General features: G+C 32.2%; 2 protein-coding genes across 2 annotated transcripts; one reads left to right on the top strand and one right to left on the bottom strand.

Moving 5' to 3' along the window:
- Positions 1 to 9,507: 9,507 nt before the first annotated feature.
- LOC123221519 lies at positions 9,508 to 10,353 on the top strand. The gene has a single exon (XM_044644354.1). It carries the CDS (start codon positions 9,508 to 9,510, stop codon positions 10,351 to 10,353), a length of 846 nt encoding a protein of 281 aa, XP_044500289.1.
- A 4,037-nt stretch (positions 10,354 to 14,390) lies between these two features.
- LOC123221170 (zeta-carotene desaturase, chloroplastic/chromoplastic) lies at positions 14,391 to 20,154 on the bottom strand. The gene is made up of 14 exons (XM_044643909.1): positions 19,802 to 20,154; positions 19,078 to 19,202; positions 18,510 to 18,644; positions 18,245 to 18,317; positions 18,056 to 18,129; positions 16,909 to 17,013; positions 16,433 to 16,677; positions 16,226 to 16,313; positions 15,972 to 16,014; positions 15,713 to 15,869; positions 15,435 to 15,563; positions 15,223 to 15,295; positions 14,855 to 15,019; positions 14,391 to 14,727 (listed from the first exon to the last, which is right to left on the bottom strand). Exons 1-14 carry the CDS (start codon positions 19,929 to 19,931, stop codon positions 14,560 to 14,562), a joined length of 1,710 nt encoding a protein of 569 aa, XP_044499844.1. The 5' UTR covers positions 19,932 to 20,154; the 3' UTR covers positions 14,391 to 14,559.
- Positions 20,155 to 21,228: the final 1,074 nt, after the last annotated feature.

Raw genomic sequence — 21,228 nt, 5'->3', positions numbered from 1 at the left:
AAGTCTATTGGTTTCACTTTGGAAAATTTTGGGTTACAATAGTGATTTTCAAATGTCATAATAAAATATTTTGGTTGTAGAGCTTGGTTGAAATAGTCATGTTAATTGAATAAGAGCCAATGTCAATTACTTATGCACATAAAAAAAAGTAGCATTATATATATCTATATCTGTATCTCTCTCTCTCTCTCTCTCTCTCTCTCTCTCTCTCTCTATATATATATATATATATATATATAATATTATTATTATATAATTAAATATTATTTTATTATTAATTTTTTATGATATATATTAAATATATATTTATTTATATATTAACAAAATTGAATAATTTTATTGGTATAAGAACAGAGTATGACAAATAAAATTGCTTTTTATTATAATATTCATTAATTAATTTAGTAGAAGAATTAGGACCCACTTTCATGTCCTTCGAAATAATCGTATTATTAAAAGGATAATTTTTCACTCAAATTTTAGTTTAATCTCAAAAGTATACCTACGATAGATAAAAACCTTAAATATCTATTCAAAATTTAATCTGTTAAGATATACCCATATATTTTCTGTTAGTGTTAAGGGGTAAATTCGTTATTTTATCAATAATATAAAAATAATTAAAATTTTATCTTATTTTCTTCATTTAATTTGAAAAATTAACATTTTTTCCCTGAATTAAGTTTTAAAAAATTCATTTCTTCCCCTTAAAATCCAACAACTTTCTCCAACGATGATCGACTGATAGTGGAAGAGTTTTTGTCCAGAAGTCGATCTCTAGACGACGATCGTCGTCCAAGGAGGATGACCATCATCCAGAAAACGGATGACGCTCCGTCGTCCAGTGAAGATCGACGAGTGTCATCTAGATCTGGACAATGTTCGTCACTCTCCCTCGAATCACGTCGTTGCCGATGGTGAGAGAGAGAGAGAGAAAAAATTTCCCTCCCCACAAATTTTTAAAAATAAAACCGTCAACCAGAATTATCATATCACACAAAGAAAGCTGTAATTTTACCTAAGTCAAATTAGAGAAGTGCGATTCTATGAGATCATTCCTTTCCAAATGCGATTTTGTTAGGATAGCACAGCCAATAGGAACCATATGTGTTTGTGTGATTCAAACGTCGAAGGTTGTAATCTAGCCAAGTCTGACATGCTTGCTCCTTGGTTGGTGTAAGTCAAATAAATTGCACATTTATGATAAATTTTGACCATTAATCTACCTCGATTGTCCACCATCATAATTAATATAATAATTTTATAAAAGTCAAATAATAAAAGGTAATATAATCATTTACTTTATTAACACTATATCAATGTTTTTCCTATTAATGAAGTTAGGTATTGATATAAATTTATAGTTTAAAATTTTAGTGGGTGAGAACTTGTGGTTATGCCAAACCTTTGGAAGAAAATAGTAATTTTCAAACATAGTGGGGTTAGAAACATGCCATTTTCAATTAAACATTTCTAGTGTAAGGTAATGAATAGAATCCTCCATATATATATTTGATAAAATTAAATAATGTTATATATATTTATTTTAAATACATAAATAAATATGTATTATATATTTTAATACATGATTAGATATTATTTTATATTTAATTAAATATCATTTAATTATATGATAATATATATATATAGGTGTGTATTTGTTTGTCCATGTATAAGGCTAATTTTGAGTGGGTTTGTCTTGTTCAAAATTTATGTGTCTTGGTGTCGTAGCTTGATATAATTACATTAATTAATTAGCATTTAACAGAGATTATTATCTAGGTTAAGTTTTTCAACAGTTTTGGGGTTGATAATGAGTGATTAAAGGGTCAATGGAGAATAAGCCGAGTCTTCAGCGCGTGCATGCTGATTATATTGACTAATTACAAACTTATTTGCCAGGCGTTTCTGATTGGGTGAAAACCCTTCAAATACGGCCAAAATAAAATTCAAAGGGTGACAAATCAATTCTCAAAACTTTAAATCATATACCATACCACCCAATAATACCATCAATTTATTCAGTTGACTGCCTTTTTTTTGTTTGTTACTTTATTTTTATATCAATGGTGGACTTTGAAGCTTGACACCGGCAAGTTACAAAATTTTCTAGTAATCGCCATTTTAATTAACTTTCAAAAGAAAATAGACGATTAGTTTGGCCTTTGTTCTTTTTCATTCCTTCTACTCTTTTCTTTGTCTTTTTAATTAATAAAATCTATCTTCTACTCTAATTTGATGGGAGTAATCACTATCTAAATGACCCGGTGATGATGGTGGTTCGGAGGAAGAGAGGCAGTCAAGAGTACGGAGAGGTTGTTAGAAGAAGGATAGTAAATAGGAACTACATGAGGGGGAGGGGGGAATGAATACAAAAAAAAACCTTTAAAAGTATGAAACCCTCAAAGAAATGAGGAAAAATCGTTTTTCAAAATTAGAAAATATGAGATCAAATAAGAAATTATCAGTTTTCAAAACTAAGAAAAAAAATAAAATTTTAATTTTTAAAATTTTTTTATTAAATAATAATTTTACTTTTCTACTAAATAACAAATTTTAACAAAATTTGAATGATAAATTAGTATTAATTTTCTTTTTTAAATTTCATAAATAAAAATTAAAAAATGTACTAAACCCTGAGTGAAAAATAAGTCTTTTGACCTATAAAAATTGTTGGCAATTAATTCAAAATTACTATTATGTGTTATTACCTTTTTAATTTATAAAATAATAAGCCATTTTCTAATGTAAATGTTTTTAATTTATTATTTTGTAAGCGATCCTTTTGTTCCAATTGATTTTAATTTTCAATATTGATACCCTTTTATTCTTACTATATTATTAAAAAATTACTTTTATGATATATATATATATATATATATATATATATATGGAATTATGTAAAAATAAAGTAATGTGCTTAAATATTTAGAATTGACTCTAATAAAGTGAAATAAATGAATAAAAAATTGTGTTAAGAAGTAATTAATATTGCTTAGTTATTCTACCATAGCATTATGATTTCAATTATATGGCAATATTAAAAGACAAAATGGATATTTTATTATTTAGTTGGTGATAATTCCATGTCTCCTAGAATGATTATCTTTTGAATCAAATGCTGCTCACTATAATTACATTCAAATAATAAGATCCACCATGCCATGCTATGCTATTGACTAAATTTATAATATAAACAAAACACAAATAGAGAAAAAAGTAAAAAAAAGAAGGTCAAAATAGAATATTGAAAGATAGTTTTTTTTTTTTAAAACAAAAAAAATTTTATTTGAATTAAATTATCTCTTTAAAATGGACTTAACTATAATAAATAGATGAAACCCCAGAGCAAATAGCAGATCTCATGATCATTATACTATATAAATTACGAATTTAATTTTCAAATATCACTGTAATCAAAAGTTTAATTTTCAAGGATAATTTTTTTTTAACAACGAAAATTTTCATTTGAGTTAAATTATTCTTTTAAAGACAAATCAATCACATCAAATAAAATAAATTTTAAATTTAATAATTGATCTTATATATAAAGTCTCTTTTTTACCATTTATCATACCCTTTCAATTTTGTTAAAAGGGTAGTTTTACTTGTAATATAAAATGTAAAAATGTAAATTAGTTAAAATGTCCCCAAACGGTCACCAAATAGCTATTTGGCTGCGTGTCGAAATGGATGTTAGGGCAGATTCAGTGCTACATTGATCTTTTCTGTACGTGTTTCTCGCCATGCACAAAAGGTCAATCCTCGTAACTTTGTCTTGTCATTTTCGAAGACAAAAGCACTTCTTAATTTTCTTAAGGATTTATTTGGTGCGGTTTATTCAAATAAACCTTAAAATTAATTAATAAAATAAGGATTTATTAAGGTAAAAGCTTTTGAAATTAGAGACCGCTGAGGTAGATATTATTAAAACAAAAAATAAACAAAATTCTTTAGTTTATATTATAAAAAGATTACTTTAATAATATATTTTTTATTATTTGTATTATTTTATTTTATTTTTTAATAATAAAAAATTACTGATAATCTTATATTATCAATAGTAATATAACTAATAATGAAGGTTGTAATATAATTATCACATATATTTTAACTATTAAAAAATTATAAAAGTAATCTTAATTTCATTATAATTTTATTTTTATTTATTAATTTTTTAATACTAAAATACATTTACTTTTAATTAATATACCAAGTAATATGAAATACATTTTAAAATAATTATATTTAAGGATATTTAAGTAAAATAATATTTTAATATTTTTTTATTACCTCTAATTAAACATAATCATTATTTATACATATCAGTTTTTACTAAATTTTATTTATCTTTAATAATTTATTTTCAAGATAATTTTTTTATAATAAAATATTAACCAAACCAAATACCGTCTAAAAATATATATAGAGAATAAGCCGAGTCTCCAGCACGTGCACAATGATTACATTGAATGATTAGAAACTTATTTACCCTTAATTCAGAAATTTAACGTTACACCATAAATTTTTTAGACTGCCCAAGATGTTACACTCTTCGCCCTTTCTCTAAGTCTTTGATTAACAATGATGAAATTATTCAATTGACTGTCTTTTTTTTCACTTTGTTTCCACATCAATGGTGGACTTGTTAAAAATATACATGTGCCATTACATTTTTAAGTAGCTCTAAAATGACCAATCGAATAAACTGAATGTGCGATGAAGCATGCCAGAATCTGTTGTAGGCATGGTAGGGTTGGTGTTGAAGGGCTGAGAACGGATGAAAATGAAATAAAAAAAAGATCTAAAATGGAGTTGTGGAAAATCTAAATTTTGTTCCCTCTAAATAGGTGCATAGAGAAAGATGGTTTTAAGAAGGAAATGTTAGATGAGAGCATGTGTAATGTTTGGAGGTTGGGATGCATGGATGGCTTGTCCACATGGATTACACACTACCAATACAAGTAGGGATCTTATGCTTCTCTCTTTACGAATATTTAAGATTTCAATAAAACTATATTAATATATTTTTGAGTATATAGATAATGCATTAAGTAACACTCAATTATATAATGATACATTATCTATATATAAAATTCTATATTTAAAAGTGTGTATATATAAACATTACTCTTAAGGGGTATTTGGTTGAGGATGATTAAAGATTACTTTAGTAATTTATTTTTTATTACTTACAGTACTTTGTTTGATTTATAAGTAATAAAAAATTCTGATAATATTTTATCACCAATAGTGATATGGTAGATAATATAAAAAGTAATTTGATTACCATATCCACCTTAAGTATTCAAAGATTACTAAAATAATTTTGATTTTATTATAACTATATCTTTATTTATTAATTTTTTTAAGATACAAATAATCTCATTTTCAGTTAATATAACAAATAACATAAAAATATTTTAGAATAATTATACCTAAGGGAATTTAAATAAAATAATATACTAATATTATTTTATTATCTCTAACCAAACATAATAATTATTTATACTTATCTAATTTTATCAAATATAATAATAATTTATACCCAGTAATCTTTAAGTAATATATATTCAAGATAATCTTTCAATTTTGATAATAAAACATTCATCAAATCAAACGTGTCTTTAGTTCTTTGTTTTTCTAGTAAACTCATTATTTGCCTAATCAACTACAATTTTTCCTTTTCATTTTCGAAATAAAGTTTATCCCATCTATCTCAGGAGTTCATTGAATTCTAAAGTAAGATTATTTTGAGACTTCATAATTATTATCCCAGGGATGGAGTTGTTCGGTAAGGGTATTTTTAATACAAGTTCAATAGGCTCTTTTACGTTTAGTAGTTATATTTAAAGTTAATAGATCCTATGGAAAACACATGAATTTGAATCTAATATTAAAGGTACTCTAATGAATTTGATGAAAGATTAACTTAAAATTAATATTTAAACCTTATAATTTTTATATGGAACTCGAGTCGGATTTGATGTATCACCTTAACCTCGACACTAATATTTAAATTCAAATAATAACCCCACATGAAACATAATTGAACCCGATGAGAGACTAACACTAACGATAAGATATAAGTCTAACAACTCGCATACGATATACGTAAAATGTAATCAAATTTGATTAGAGATCGACATTAACATTAATATTTAATTTTTATAGTCTCAAATGAAATGAAATATAATTCAATAAATATAATTTGTAAAGGTAAGAGTTAAGAGTAGGTTGTGTCATTAATAAAAACAAGTAAATGAGTAGTAGATGGAAGTGGGTTGTTTGACTATGTTTTGAGTCGCTTGCTCTTTTTGATCAAGAAAACGTTTTAATCTTTGAAGACAAAGGAAGCAGTAGTTGGGAAATTAGAAACAGCAGCAGTTGGTACAGAGCTGGCCAAATTTATGCAATAGACATATGAAGAGAATGCCAATTAATTGATTAAGTAAACAATCTTTCAATTAAGGTAAACACTTAATCATATGATAAATACAAAAATAATCAATAATTCAAGGGTTATATCTATGTAGCCATCAAATTGGGGTTCAACGATAGTATCCCCATATATAAAGTGAGATTTTACTCCTCTCTATTATCATTGGATCCACTTTTGCTCCACAAAAAGAAAAAAATTACGAAGTTTTGTTATACATATTTCTTGTCACGTTTCATTTTGTTATACACATGTTAAAAGGATAAAATACAATACCTAGGGTTTTCTACCACAAAAGCTCATTAATATATAAAAACGTCTTTAAAAATCTTTTATAATATCGATGTATCTTAATCCAGATTGCTTGTTACTTCTGCAGTACAAATTTGACGAATAGAAATCAAAGATGTCCAACTAAAGCTTCAAGGAGAAGAAGTTGAAAATCCAAAAGGGTATCACATGGTGGCTGCGGTTTTGGACAAAATTAGAACACAAATAAAAGCAGGGGAAAAGGACTATTGCCCACCCAAGTTTTAGTCATATCTCAAAAGTATATCTACGCCTGATGAAAAACTCAAATACGCACCTATCTCTAAATCGCCTTTACGTTTTCCGTTAAACAGAGGAGTAAAACCCCTATCCCTGAACTTTGAAAAGTGACTTTCACCCCCCCAAATCCCTAATTTTTTTTTCACTTTTCCTCCGGCCACCGACGACGACGTGACTGGAGGGAGAGTGACGAGTGTCGTCTAGATCTGGATGACACTCGTTGACCTTCACTGGATGGCTCTCGTCGTCTATTCTAGATGACCCTTGTCGTCTAAAATAGACGACGAAATGTCATCTAGACTGGACGACGCTTCGTCGTCTAAAGATCTTAACGACGTTCATCATCCAGATCTGGATGACGCTCATCCTTCTTGGATGACGATCGTCGTCCAGAGGTCATCGTTGTCCACAAGTGGTCGACCTATAGACGAAAACTTCTCCGCCATCATTGGAGAAAGTGGTTGCATTTCAGGGGGAAAAAGTGAATTTTTTAAAACTTAATTTAGGGGACAAATGTTAATTTTTCAAATTAAAGAGGAAAAATAAGATAAAATTTTAATTATTTAATATTATTGATAAAATAATAAATTTACCCTTTAACCTTAATAGAAAATTTGTGGATAAGTTCTAACAAATTAAACTTTAGGTGAGTGTTTAAGTTTTTCATACTTTTGAGATAAGACTAAAACTTGGGTGGGACATAATTCTTTTCCCTAAAAGCAAAAACAAAACACAAAATATGTTTTGCATAAGACTCTAGTAGAATATTATTAATTTGATGGTTGTATTGACCGCAAATGCTTTTCCTTATAACAACTAAAAACACTACCCAACAAAAAGTATATGAGCCAATACATAATGCCAAAAAATGAAGCAAAACCCTAATTTCAAAATTTTTGTTAGGTCTCTCAATGCTTTTCCCGAGACCCCATCTCTCTACTCCCTCTGTCTCTCTCTCTTTTGAGATGGCAATCAAGATAGAAAGGATTAAAGTAACTACTTGATTTATGGGAAATAAAGTAATGGGTTAGTCTTTGTAAGGTACAGAGAGAGAGAAAGAAAGAGAGAAAAGTCATGTGGTATATCTAGAACTGTGACACACAGAATTCTCCAATGCAAAACAGCTCACGTGCAAGAGAAGAAGAAGGAAAAAATAAACGTAGAATTAGAGAAAGAGGAATGTCAAAGGCGCCATCTAAGGAGAGGTACCATGAATGTAAGGCTTAATGTCTTAGCAAATTGCAACTGATGCTACATTGACAATATAGAGGAGGGTATAGGTTCAAATATGTTCCGACGTATTTCAAAATTAAATCTTTTAAGGGAAATTTTAAAAAATAGCCAAAATACCCTCCCATTAAGCAAAAATGCCCAAAATCACTATTTCCAAGCAAAAATACCAAAATTTACTGTTCCTAAGCAAAAAATACCAAAATTACCCTTCTCCTCATTTATTTAACTCTCTCACTCACTATGGGGGTTAAATGGAAATTTAGATAAATATGGAGGGTTTTTGGATATTTTATATTGTAAACAAGTCTGCTGTTATATGACAAATTTCTGAAAAACCCACTGTGTTCTAAGAAATTTGTTGGCTCCCTAATATTTTAAAAAATCCATTTTACCCCCCTAACCCACGGTCAATGTCTGTTGACCGTGGGAGAAATTGTTTGACCGTGGGAAAAACTGTTCCCACGGTCAAACTGCAGCTCCTTTGCAGCCATTTTCAGCCAAAAATTTGGTTGTTTTAGCCTCCAATTTCTACATAAATCAAATCTACACGTTGTATAACACAAAACCCCTCAATCAATTCAACAAAAACAACCAAGAATCAAAACATTTTAAACATTGTTCAAATCGAAACCCTAAAATTTTAAACCTCAAAATCTCAATCAAATCTTAATCATATGTGAAATAACTTGATTCAAACAAGATTACGGGAGATATACTAACCTTCTTTGTCATTTTCGGTTGTCGGAAAGCAAGAAAATCGGCGAAAATTTGGTTGACCGTGGGATGACCGTGGGAAAGTGGGAAATTTTGAATTTGCACAGTGAACTAACCGTGGGAAGTAAGGAAATTTGCTATGTTTATATATGGGGCAGTTTCGTCATTTCACAAAACATGGGCATTTTTACTTAAACCTAAATATTTTGGGTAATTTTACTTAGACCCCCTAAATTTTGGCTATTTTTTATAATTTCCCATTTTTTAACTATCTATCACAAGCCTCTTCCAAAAGTGAGACTATCTCAAAAGTCAAACTGTTTGTAAATACAATAACAAAAGCCTCCAAAATCTTAATTCAATCCCATATCATGGAACCCTACCCTTATCATTTTTATTAACTAAATCTTCAAAACCAAATGCCAAAATCATGATCATCATCTCAATCCCAAACCCACATCTCTCTTTACCATAATCCTAAGAATTCTTCATATTTCTTCAACAAGATTGAAACTCTATTGTTTCAGCCACCCCAACACAATCTCAAGCAACTCTACTCAACTCAAAATCTCATGACAAGCATTTACCAAACTAAGTTGTGCAACTCTCCAACTTATCTCACTCTAACTTGGTCCAAAAACCTCTACTCTCACTCCTTAACAATCTATGCTGCCGACTCTTTCTCCATCACCCTTTCTCTCTACCCTTCAACCTTCTCCTTTTTCCGCAACCGCCCCGGCTTCAAATCCATCTACTTAACCCACCACCATTATCAAAGAATCAAGCTTTACTGGGACTTCACTCGCGCTGAATTCTCTCAGAACTTAGCCGACCCCCACTCTTCCTTTTACATTGCCGTTTCCAGTAATGGGAAACTAGAATTCTTCCTCGGCGATCTCCAAGATGAATTGATTAGAAGATCCGGATTGATCATCAGTCGCCAGTTTGCTGAACCGGTGCTTCTTTCTCGAAGAGAGCTCGTTTTTGGGCGCAAGAGTCATATTTCTCGAGTTCACTTCTTGGGGACCAAACACGAGATTGGTATAGAATATAGCGGCGGGATTCTCAAAGTTAAAGTTGATGGTGAAACGAGTGTTGTCGTCAAAAGATTAGCGTGGAAGTTCAGAAAGCATGAAAGAATTCATGTTGATGGCATTGAGGTAGACCTTTTTTGGGACGGCTTCAACTGGGTCAATAGCAACAATGGCTGTGTTAATAATGGGAACAGTAATGAAAGTAATGGTGGAAATGGGCATGGTTTCTTTATTTTCCAAGTTGGTGGAGCTGGAGTGTGGCTGGAGATGGTAGATCCTGAGAAAAGGTTGATGAAGAAGAGCTTGTCATTGTTAGGGTCTTCATCGATGGCGTCAGCAGGGTCATTATCGCAGTCGCCGTCTTGCTCTAGTGTGCTACAGTGAGCAGAAGAAAGCAGTGATGGTGCTCGAAGTTCATGTTCTTCATCAACAAGGTCATGTGGAAGTAACGGTGGGTTCTCATTATTGTTGTATGCATGGAGGACGGACTAAATGAAATAAACTTCAAAGTTGAAGGGTTCAAATGTAATTTGCTTTGGGATAATTAAATTGATGGCTTATTTGTGATATCTAATATTTTTTGAATTTCAAAATATTTAACGCCCTTATATTTGCAATCTCTTCTGTTACCACTCAAACAACCATAGACACGTATTCACATATTTTGTTCTACTGAAAAAACGAAGAAACTTTTGAAGATGGCTGGTAGAAAAGCCTAAATGATTAGCCCCGCAAATGCTACAATCTTTTTAAAAGCAAAAACATTCACAATACTGTTAAACCCACAAACTCACCTAGGATTCTCACTCAAATGAGCAATCACTGCAAATGAGAACTGGAAAATCTTGATGGGTTATTAGTTGCTGCTTTATACACAAAAGTTGTGGACTTTCTGCTTCAGAACATGAGGAGCTCTCATTACTACTTTACAAAGCACAAGTAACATTCTCATTTGTGCTTGTTGACAATGTTCCCCCAATCATCATCGCACTTGTGCCCTTCTGACGAACATAGCAAAGATTTAGCAGTTCAGAGCTATAAGATTTGCTTTGTTTTTTTGTTTAACATTTATTAAGAAAGAAAAAAGTAAACTGTCAGTATACTTTAGTTCAACAATCCTAGAAACAGCTACAACCTATAACTGGCCATAAAAGTTTTTGCCAGAAAGCATGCTCACACTTCTAAGCAGCAAACATAGCAGGAAACAGTCCAAGAATCCAGAGAGGAGTCTATTTCAGTAGATAAGATAGAAGACTTCCTTGAGTATTCATGAGCAATCTGGTTTTTATGGAGATAAAATATAGGAAAATTGAAATTTTTATCACTATTTTATTCTGTGTATACAAAAATGTCATCTATCTTAAAACTTAAACAAATATACCACAACAGTAATCAACTTCTCCAAAATACCATTCCTTCTATATTTATGCAGATTCTCTCTTTTTCTCTCTTCTTTCTCATCTTTCAAGTGATAAAATAATTATGTAGAAAATAAAATAAGTACTTCAAAAACAAAAGAAGGAAAGAAAAAACTGAAAAAGGAAATAGATTTCAAATTAAGAATTCTTGACTAAAAAAAAAAGTTTAAAAGGTTGACAGAAAAAAAAACTGAAAACAAAAAACTGGTTGATGAACCTATGAAACTTTATTATATAGATTTCAGATTTCAAAATAAGATTGATATTTAATTAAAAAAAACTGAAAAAATAAAATAAAAACGATTGGCATGGGTTACACCAACTCTTTTTTAATTTTTGAGAGTTGACGTTACATTAAACAGGTGAAGGGTTGGCGTGATATAATATATATTTTAATTATAATATAATTATATAATATAATATATTATATTATAATATATATATATTATATTATAAAGGGTTGGCGTCACCTGTTTAATACGCCAACCCTCAAAAATTAAAAAAGAGTTGGCGTGGGGCGTAACCCACACCAACTATTTTTATTTTTATTTTTTTAGTTTTTTTTAATTAAATATCAATCTTATTCTGTATTCTGAAATCTACATAATAAGGTTTCATAGGTTCACCAACCAGTTTTTTTTTCAGTTCTTTTTTTTTGTCAACCTTTTAAACTTTTTTTTTTCAGTCAAGAATTCTTAATTTAAAATCTATTTTCTTTTTCAGTTTTTTCCTTCCTTCTTTTGTTTTTGAAGCTAGGGCGAAACGAGCCAGACTCTGCTCAGTTCGATCGAGCTTGAGCTGACTCGGTAGATTTTTTTTAAAAATTTTTTATACAAAACGACATCGTTTTGATCAATATATATTAAAAACGATGTCGTTTTGATAATGAAAAATGAGCCGAACTCCAGCCGCCCTTATATAAACCGAGCCGAGCCCTCGGCTCGAATCCAACCATATTTGAAATACTTATTCTATTTTCTACATGATTATTTTATCACTTGAAAGATGAGAAAGAAGAGAGAAAAAGTTACAGAGGAAAAGAGAGAATTTGCATAAATATAGAAGGAGTGGTATTTTGAGAAAGTTGATTACTATTGTAGTATATTTGTTTAAATTTTATGATAGGTGATATTTTTATATATACAAAATAAAATAGTGATAAAAATTTCAATTTCCCTAAAACATATTGGCCTAGCTTCAAACGTGAAGAAATATGATGCAGTAGGCGGGCACTGATGCATTAATTACCATAAAAGCTTTATCCTGGCAGTCCTAATTGCAAAATTAGACTGCATCGGTAGCATCGGATCTTTGTGCACTAGTTAATTTCTGTAGCTAGAAGTGAATATTTGGGTAATCGCCTCTAGAGCAGAAACTTTCCAACTTGCAGCATGCCGAATAATCTGACAAATTTAGACAACTACACATTGACAACTGTAGTGATCTCGACAAGCAAGGCAACTCTAGTTATCAAACCGAGTGTCAAAGTAGCGACGCGCGAATACCATCTCTGGACATGTAGAGGTTACCCTCTCTTATTGCCACCAGGCGATGGCCTTCTAACCAACTTTGACAGGTTAGGCAACACTAGTTGCCAACCCCAAAGATCGGATTAATACAACCACCTAAATGTCTGTCAAGTCTCATCGGAAAAGTTGGTCGAATGCTATTTAATGAAATCTATCTTGTATGTAGACGATAACTTACTTATTAGAAAGAGTATCTTCAACATGTAGAACACTGCTTATGTTTGGACGGTTTTAATCTCCAACATGCAGAATAACTCATGTTGAGTAAATTAAGACATGACATTTGATGTATAGATTATAACTCTCTATTGGAGATGTCAACCTTTATCATGTGGAATATAACTTACATTGAAACAATTAAAACATCGATACGTGAGGTGTAAAACATAGCTCACTCAAAGGAAATTTTATCTTTAATGAATAGAGTATAAGTTACACTAAGTAGGTAATGTGTCAACTTGCCAAAGATATCTCATGTTAAGTGTGCAGATGTTAACTCACACCATCAGGAGACCTATCCCCATTATGCAAAAGATGTCTCATGTTAAGAGGATGAACGAAAAGAATCAACAGACAAAAGATCTGAGAGCACAATCTACTCCACTCATAGGCTAAATCTTACTAGTCAGTCCCAATGATCGCTTTACATGACATCTAAAAGTGCAAACTTATTCCCATGCCTGAGAACTCTAAAGGTCGACCATAGCGAAATGGGTCATAAGAAACCCTATCATCACCTTGAAGGCATCGATCGCAATACCAAATAGCAAGAAGAAACTCACTTAGAGGATAATTATTAATATCCTTATAATTGGGTAATTATGAGTGTATTTGGAAACCGTCTTCTTTCATCAATATATCAGAATTGCATCAAATTACAATTGTAAGAAAAATAAAAACAAAACAAAACAAAGGAGCGATAAGCAACTTCAAGTGTCCAAGCTTGGCTTGACATCCTCCCCAGGAACTGAAGAAGAATGGTGAGTTCCTCGTAAAACTCAGGCTCTTCAAATTTGGGAGCTTGCCCCTCAGCTCATGGCCCGAAGCTACAAGAATGTCTTTAACCTTCACACTAGCTCCTTCCTGGGGTACCTTCAATATATTCAAGCGTCCAAAGATAGCTCCACTCTGCAACTTGATCTGTAACTATCGCCCAAGAAAGAGAAGTCTTGATCAGGGAATCAAGCCTAATTTCATGAATTAAAAATCAAAGAAAAAAATACTTTGGCTTCACCATCGATCCCCACCTCCCCTCTGCCATATCTAGTTAGTTCTTGAACTCACCATCTTGATACTTAGTGTAGACTTTGGAGTGAACTATACATTGGGAATTAAAGTGGCCTGAAGGAAGTCTGGACACAAGATTAGAAACTGCAGAAATGACCAAACTCTCACGACATGCAGCAAGTGTAAACAAGATGTAAACATTTCCCAGAACTTGCATAACGGGATGTATGATCATACAGAATATAGCTGATGCAATACGTCTGAAATTATCATTTATTTTGATAAAAATTCATTCATTTTATATAACTTCATCCAAATTACATGATGACCAAGTTTTACATTCGTCACAGCATTCAACTAGCCTCCTGTATTTGCGGCTGTTTGAAGCATAACGCTTCAAGAATGATTTTGATGTATCAAACAAGACTTAGCTCATCGGTTGTTGTAGGAGATTCAATTAGTTCTTGAGATTCAATGCCAGTCAGCTTCTTCCGTAATGACACTAATTCTTCCCCTGCATTGCATATGAAGGCTGAGGCTTGTCTGCCTGACAAGGTTGCTCCCTCCATACTATCTATGTAATCCTGAAAGTGAAATCATTTAGGACCCTTATCACTTTCGTTTGATAGGTTGATACACAAATTATCAAAAATATTTTAGAATCTCAGTTGAAAAAAGTTCTATAAATGATTCATAAACAATATGTAGTACCTGTTTGGTATATGAGCCAGCAAGGAAGAAGTTCTTCACAGGTGTCTTCTGATCAGGCCTGAATGGATCTTTACCAGGCCCCTCACGGTATAAAGATTGACCGATTTTGACAACAGAGGACCATATAAGTTCTAAACCTTGGGATGATGGAAATAATGCTAAAACCTGAGGAAAATAGGAAATTGCAAATATGTCAGCTAAATAAGAAGTACCATAATTATTTAAAATAGCTAATGCAACAAAAATATACAAGCAAGAATCATCAAAGCACACAAATGTAGGGGGTTTAAGCACTGATGAATGCAAAATATGCGAAGAAGAATAATAACAATGATTAGAAATGAAGGTATCCCTTCAAAGCTACCAACCTGCTTTGCTACTCTCTCTATGATTTTATCGTTTGTTAAGGGCATGTAGGGATCGCCTGGTGTCAGAACACACCTGAATAGTAACAGTTTTTGTAACTATGAAAAAATATAGACACTTGAACAAATGATAGAAACTATAGATAACATGCACTCAATATAGTTGCATTAAAAAATGATCAGAACTATAACCACAATAGAAATGTTTTCCTTACTGGAGTAATGATCCTTGTCCCTCAATGTAGTAGTCTTCTGGAGAAGTAAGTGCAAGGTCTGCAAAGCAAGAAAAATCTGCGTCTGGAGTATACAGAAGGTTGTCTAGCCCAGCAGCTTGCCTCAGTTGCCTAACATTGTAAAAATAGGATTCATGAGGACATGAACATCGCCTAATTCATTACTATCAAGAATTGAAGCCAAATCAAGATTTTTGAAGGCCCAAAAGAATAATGCTGTGGTTACATGCTGGTAACCTTGCTACAGATTAGAGAATCACCTTGATCGTTCTAAATCCTGAAGCTCAGTAACCCAGCCATTGTATCTAAGTTGCACTGTGACAACAGGCACGCCAACTAATTCATAAATATTGTTAAAAAATTTCATTTCCCTCCACGACAATGGAAGTAATCTTTTAATTCCAGGGACATCACATGCTGCCACCGCATATAAAGTAGAATAATTAGAAATCATTCACCAATATTGACAAACGGAAAAAGATAAAGAAATACATAAATGAGGAGGATTTAACCACTAACCAGCAACATATGCATCAGCCTTTACAACTTTCTTGTTAGTGGCCTGAAATGTAATGAAAAGTTAAGACATAAGCCTTCAAGAACAAACTCGAAATCCACAGACACACCTTCTATAGATTATCTAAGCAATGATTCACGATTGTTGTGCTTGCTTGCTCAGCTCAATCTTAGGAAACACAAGATAGAAGATGCATAAATCATTGCTTAGCTTTTACCATCTAACTAACATCTAGAGAACAAGTGAAACAGATTACTTTAGACATTAAAAGTCCTTTGACATATATATCTCCATCAGTAGATTTATCATAAAGTACTTCTCTGCATCCCCACCTAAGATGGAACCTGTTCAAGCAAAGAGAGATTCCAAGGGAGAAAGGGAAAAAAAGAATCAATTGATCTTTGGAGAAAACAAACAAGAATAGCAAACCATCAAATGTGTGATCCCCTACTTACAAACATACCTGCCCCCTTTATCTGTGATATACTTTCTAATGGGGCCACTCAAGTAAACATCTGGAGAACCTTTGAGCATGCGCAGTAGGGAAGCCTCTGTCTTAGTGGCAAACAATGAGAATATAGTGAGCATACAACGAGCACTGATGTTATCACAGTCTATAAACCCAAGGGCATAAGCAACAGGATCCCACATTCTCTGGATACTTGTCCGTGTGCCACCTTTGGACAAAAACCAATCAGAGAAGCTTATCTGTAAGAAGAAAATGAAATTTTAAACACAATTTAAAAAATGAAAATCAGATGTTTACTAGCCAGGAGCTTTTCTACAAAAAGAATATATATGAGGGTACAGGCCAAACATGATGTGCCATGATATTATGTTATTGAGAGGTGGAATTAACAAGAAGAGCTAACATCTCTCTCCAAGAAAATCAAAATGCTACTCTTTGAGAAGACAATGCAAATTAAAATCCATTCTTACACTATCCAAATCTCGTATATCCTTCATTGCTCCATCTGGAGTTATAAGTGCTTTCACAACTGGACTTAGAGCAAGAGCCAGAGCGTTTCTTGCTTTGTCATAAGCCTGCATTTAAAGAATGGATAACAGAAAATGCATTAAAGGAGAATCCCAATGAAGCCTGAAGCTTAGGCATAAATCATTCAGCTTTTTGAATGAAATGATAACAAAGGGCAAAGAACTATTACTCTCCTATTTCCAATTGCATGCTACATGACACAAAAATTATGTCTGTGTGCAGTGTAAAATACAGCGCACATAAAAAAAAAAAACAAAAAGAAAGCATGTCTTGCAATAACAATTGATGATGAAACAGAGACAGAATCAATAACAATGGAAGACGTGTTGACTGAGACACAAGAGGCAGTGAAAAAGTCATACACAGGATGGCAGACATAATGAAGTCAATAGTAACAGAACTTTTAGGGTTATACTAGCAACAGGAAAGTTGCCATTTTACTATATCAGGAAAAAGTATTAGAATATATAAAAGCTAATTGAGTTTTACACCAGATAAGTGCAGTGTCCAGAAATTCATTCTGACTCCAGTGAAAACAGAAACTTTTTGGGATGATGAAACTCTAAAATGCAATTCAGTAGTTAGCAATTCAAAATCCAGAAATCAAGAGTGTGGCCTATCTCATACTTCCGTTGCTTATGGGGGGGGGGAGAGAGAGAGAGAGAGAGAGAAACCTGCATTAGACTTTTTCTCGCTATCTGGAAACTATCACCTTGGAGATAGGAAACACATTAAATAATTAAGAAAACATGAAACTTCAAATTATAGAATAAAAGTCTCTGGATCACTTCTCATTAAAGAATAGGCATATACATTTCCTCATAGAGATGGATTAAATTACATCATCAAATTAAGAATTGAGATGAGTACACAAGGAAGATAGGTCTCACTGGTTTCAATGGAAGACAGAGATGCACACCACACAGTATGACAACCTCAACAAGTATGAATAGTAGGCGCCGGTATGCAAAATGCCCCCTTTTTTCAATTATTGTTGATGGAATATGGTTTATCATACCAACGGACTACTGGAATGCAAAAGGAAATATATGCACAAATCTGAATGGTATGTAAATTCATATACACTACCTTAAGTTGATTTGTGGTCAAAAATGCATTAATCCCATGTAATGGAGCCCCAACTGGAAACCGAAAATCAAGTTCTGCAGTTGAAAATTAAAGTTCTAAAAAATTCACCCAAGATAGAATTATTGATACGATAGACACTACATAAACCAATTTGAGAAGGAAATATCTTAATCAAACATATGATCATACCACCAATGTCACCACCCTTGTTCACAAATGTGTGAGTATGATCTTTCACAAGTAGATTCTTATCTGCACCCACCTGTAGAGATACGAGAAAAATTACATCTAACAAGGAGCACATAACTATGTCCAAACTGATGTACAGCGTATCCGTCCAAATAAAAGCAAGAATTCAAATCCTCTAAATGGCCTCTTTATTTCTCAGTTAGCAAATACTAGTTCATAAGCATAATCATTCAAATATTATATAACCACAACTATGCAAGCTCACCTTTTTCATCAAACGAAAAAGATTATTGTAGCATCCAAAAAAAACATGCAGTCCCATTTCAATATGGTTCCCTCGTTTATCAACAAAAGATCCCACTTTACCACCGATGAAAGACCTTAATTCATATATATCCACCTGGAGAAAACCATAAAACATTTTTATTATAACAAAAATCCACAGATCAAAGGAAATGGATTTGGTGAATATAAGAAATTCAATAAAATAATGTGCACAAACAATGACATATCATTATGTGATTGAGTGTTGTTTTATCTCTAATTTAAAACTATACAATCACATAATAACATATCATTTTTTGTGTACATAGCACTACTTATATACAATTATTAGTCTCAGAAAAGTGATAACAAATGAAAATGCTTCTCCTATGTACTTAAAACAACATCCTTCCCCACCCCCCCCCCCCCCCCCCCCCCCCCCACTTTGAAATTTGAATTGTGGTTAAATGCAACATAGTGGAATAATACAGCAAGACATTCTTGTAAACATTTACTGTAGAGAGAGAAACATAAACATCCAGGAGACACAATAGGAGTATGAGAAAAACCTCGTGGCCTTGATCCAGCAATTCCACAGCTGTAGACATGCCCGCAAGCCCAGCTCCAATTATAGCCACTTTAAGCTTTGGTCCGCGGTAATGTTCAGGTTCGGGTGGAAATAAACCCTTTGGAGCTGCCAAGTACACAACCAATTATTTACAGCAATTACAAAAGTACAACGTCCCATAAGTACTAACTTCGAACATCAAATTTAACTATGAAACGTCTCCAATCTTTAGTAAATACATAACACCACCAGCGGCTGGCTCTATCTGTTCTTGCTTTTGCAGAACTGCAAATGCAATTCGCTGAACTAATTGAACAAAATTTTAACTTCTTACTATTACAATTTGTTATAGGACCAGGGAGTTTATAGGTATGTAATTCTGTTAGGATAAATCTTCGAGTATTCTCCTCCACTATCTGTATATCCACTGGAAGTGAGGCAAGTCCCTCATCAACCCTAAAAAGCCAAATTTCTAATTTATCCGATACCATAATCAAAATCAATGGACAACAAAACCTCAAATTCAATTTTAACTTAACCAAAAGAAGAGCAAATTCTCCCCCAATTTGCCTCAGAAGTTGAACTCTAACGAACCATAACTCTCAAAAGAACTCCTAAAATATAAACACTAAAAGCCCCACAAAAAAACATAAAACGAAAAACCCAGAAACCAAAAAGAGACAAAGATTAAACTTGATAACAACTAACCAAAAAAAAAAATTCACCATTAACACTCATATCAGAAACATCTGTGTCCAAAGATGAACGGGCAAAGAGCCTTGAACCCTTCAGCTGAGCCGCAGACCATCTAACACCGGCAGCTGAAGTAGCGGAAAAGAGAACTGAAGAACCCATACCTCAGTAAAACAAAAACAAAGATTGCCAATTGAAGTCGAGAGCAGTATATTCAACAAAGACTCAAAAAATCAAACATACAAGAATCAATAAGAGGATATCTAAAGAGTTGGAGATGCCTAGGAGTTTTGTCAGGTAACTGAACAAATAGATTCTCTTAGTGGGAAATAGAAAGTGCGGTCGGCAAGTGACTTTGTATTGGTTTTGGTACTATTATAGAATTTGGCACACTAACGACAAATTTTGACAAACGATAAATTAAATTAAATAAACGAGAGTTTCTGTGAAATGGGTTGAATTGTTTTCAGGACTTTGGTCTTTGGGTTGGCATTAAAGAATCTATCCTTATCAATATTCTACTGTGTGCTTAAGGTAGGAGAAGGGCCAAGATGGAGTGTTATCTTCCTTTTTAGTCTGACCATCACGTTCTTACTAACTATAGCTTCTGTTTCTATTTCCTGGTAGGATTTCAACTACATGCCGGAAAATGTTTTTTCCCTCGTATATTTTAATTATAATGTTACATCGAAATGAATTTAAAATTTAATTTATGAGGTATTATAAGGTATCCTCTTGAACAATTTAAATTACGTTAAAAATTTTATCTTTTTTTTAGTTTTATTCATTCACGTAATAATATATATTGAGATTTCTTATCCGATCTTCAATGCTACTATCAAACCTAAATTGCATGAGATTAATGAAAAATCTCATCAACAATTTAATACTAAAAGGAAAACCCACTATGGTATTTAGCCATCATAAATTTTAATCACCCATAAACCAGTCTCCTCCCGTGGCTTGTGGTGAAGACCTTGGATGTCTAGACATTTGAGGAATCTAATGCCAGTCCAAAACCGTCGGATCCCACTGTTCGCAGTCAATGGGCATCATTGGTTGATATTCAATGGCCCTAACTGTGTAGCCACATTCTGAAAATTCATTTTTAATTTTGACACTCATTCGTTCAACTTTAATTTTGATGATTGAATGCAACCCCCTCATTTATTAAATATTTCAGTGTGGTCCACGTCAATTTTCTCATTTCTGGCTCAACCCCAAATACAAAATGTGTTAAAATAGAAATGGGGACAAAAACAAGAATCATATGCGGAGTAATAGTACTCACTACTACCGCTAATCTATTTTCTAAAGAATGATTATATATAATTAAGAAATGACAAATTTATTTAAACAACAAAATTATATTTATTTATTTTGAATATATGAAAAGATATATATTTAATATATATTATTATATAATTAAATAATTTTTAATTAAAAATAAAATAATATT

This window comes from Mangifera indica, chromosome 7 (assembly GCF_011075055.1).
Source record: "Mangifera indica cultivar Alphonso chromosome 7, CATAS_Mindica_2.1, whole genome shotgun sequence".
Taxonomy (NCBI): domain Eukaryota; kingdom Viridiplantae; phylum Streptophyta; class Magnoliopsida; order Sapindales; family Anacardiaceae; genus Mangifera; species Mangifera indica.
The sequence above is the reverse complement of the archived record's forward strand: the minus strand, read 5'-3'. Positions and strand labels throughout refer to the sequence as shown.

Bases quoted from the DNA above. Each gene is read 5' to 3' on its own strand.
- LOC123221519 (XM_044644354.1), top strand. From the start codon at position 9,508: ATGACAAGCATTTACCAAACTAAGTTGTGCAACTCTCCAACTTATCTC.
- LOC123221170 (XM_044643909.1), bottom strand. From the start codon at position 19,931: ATGGGTTCTTCAGTTCTCTTTTCCGCTACTTCAGCTGCCGGTGTTAGA. The intron at 16,015-16,225 runs GTAATCTGTTTC...ATTACATTTCAG, and splicing joins AAGGACTTTTAATGTCTAAA to GCCACTAACAAGAAAGTTGT. The intron at 15,296-15,434 runs GTAAGGAAAACA...GTTACTATTCAG, and splicing joins GGACAAGGATCATTACTCCA to GTGTGTTCTGACACCAGGCG.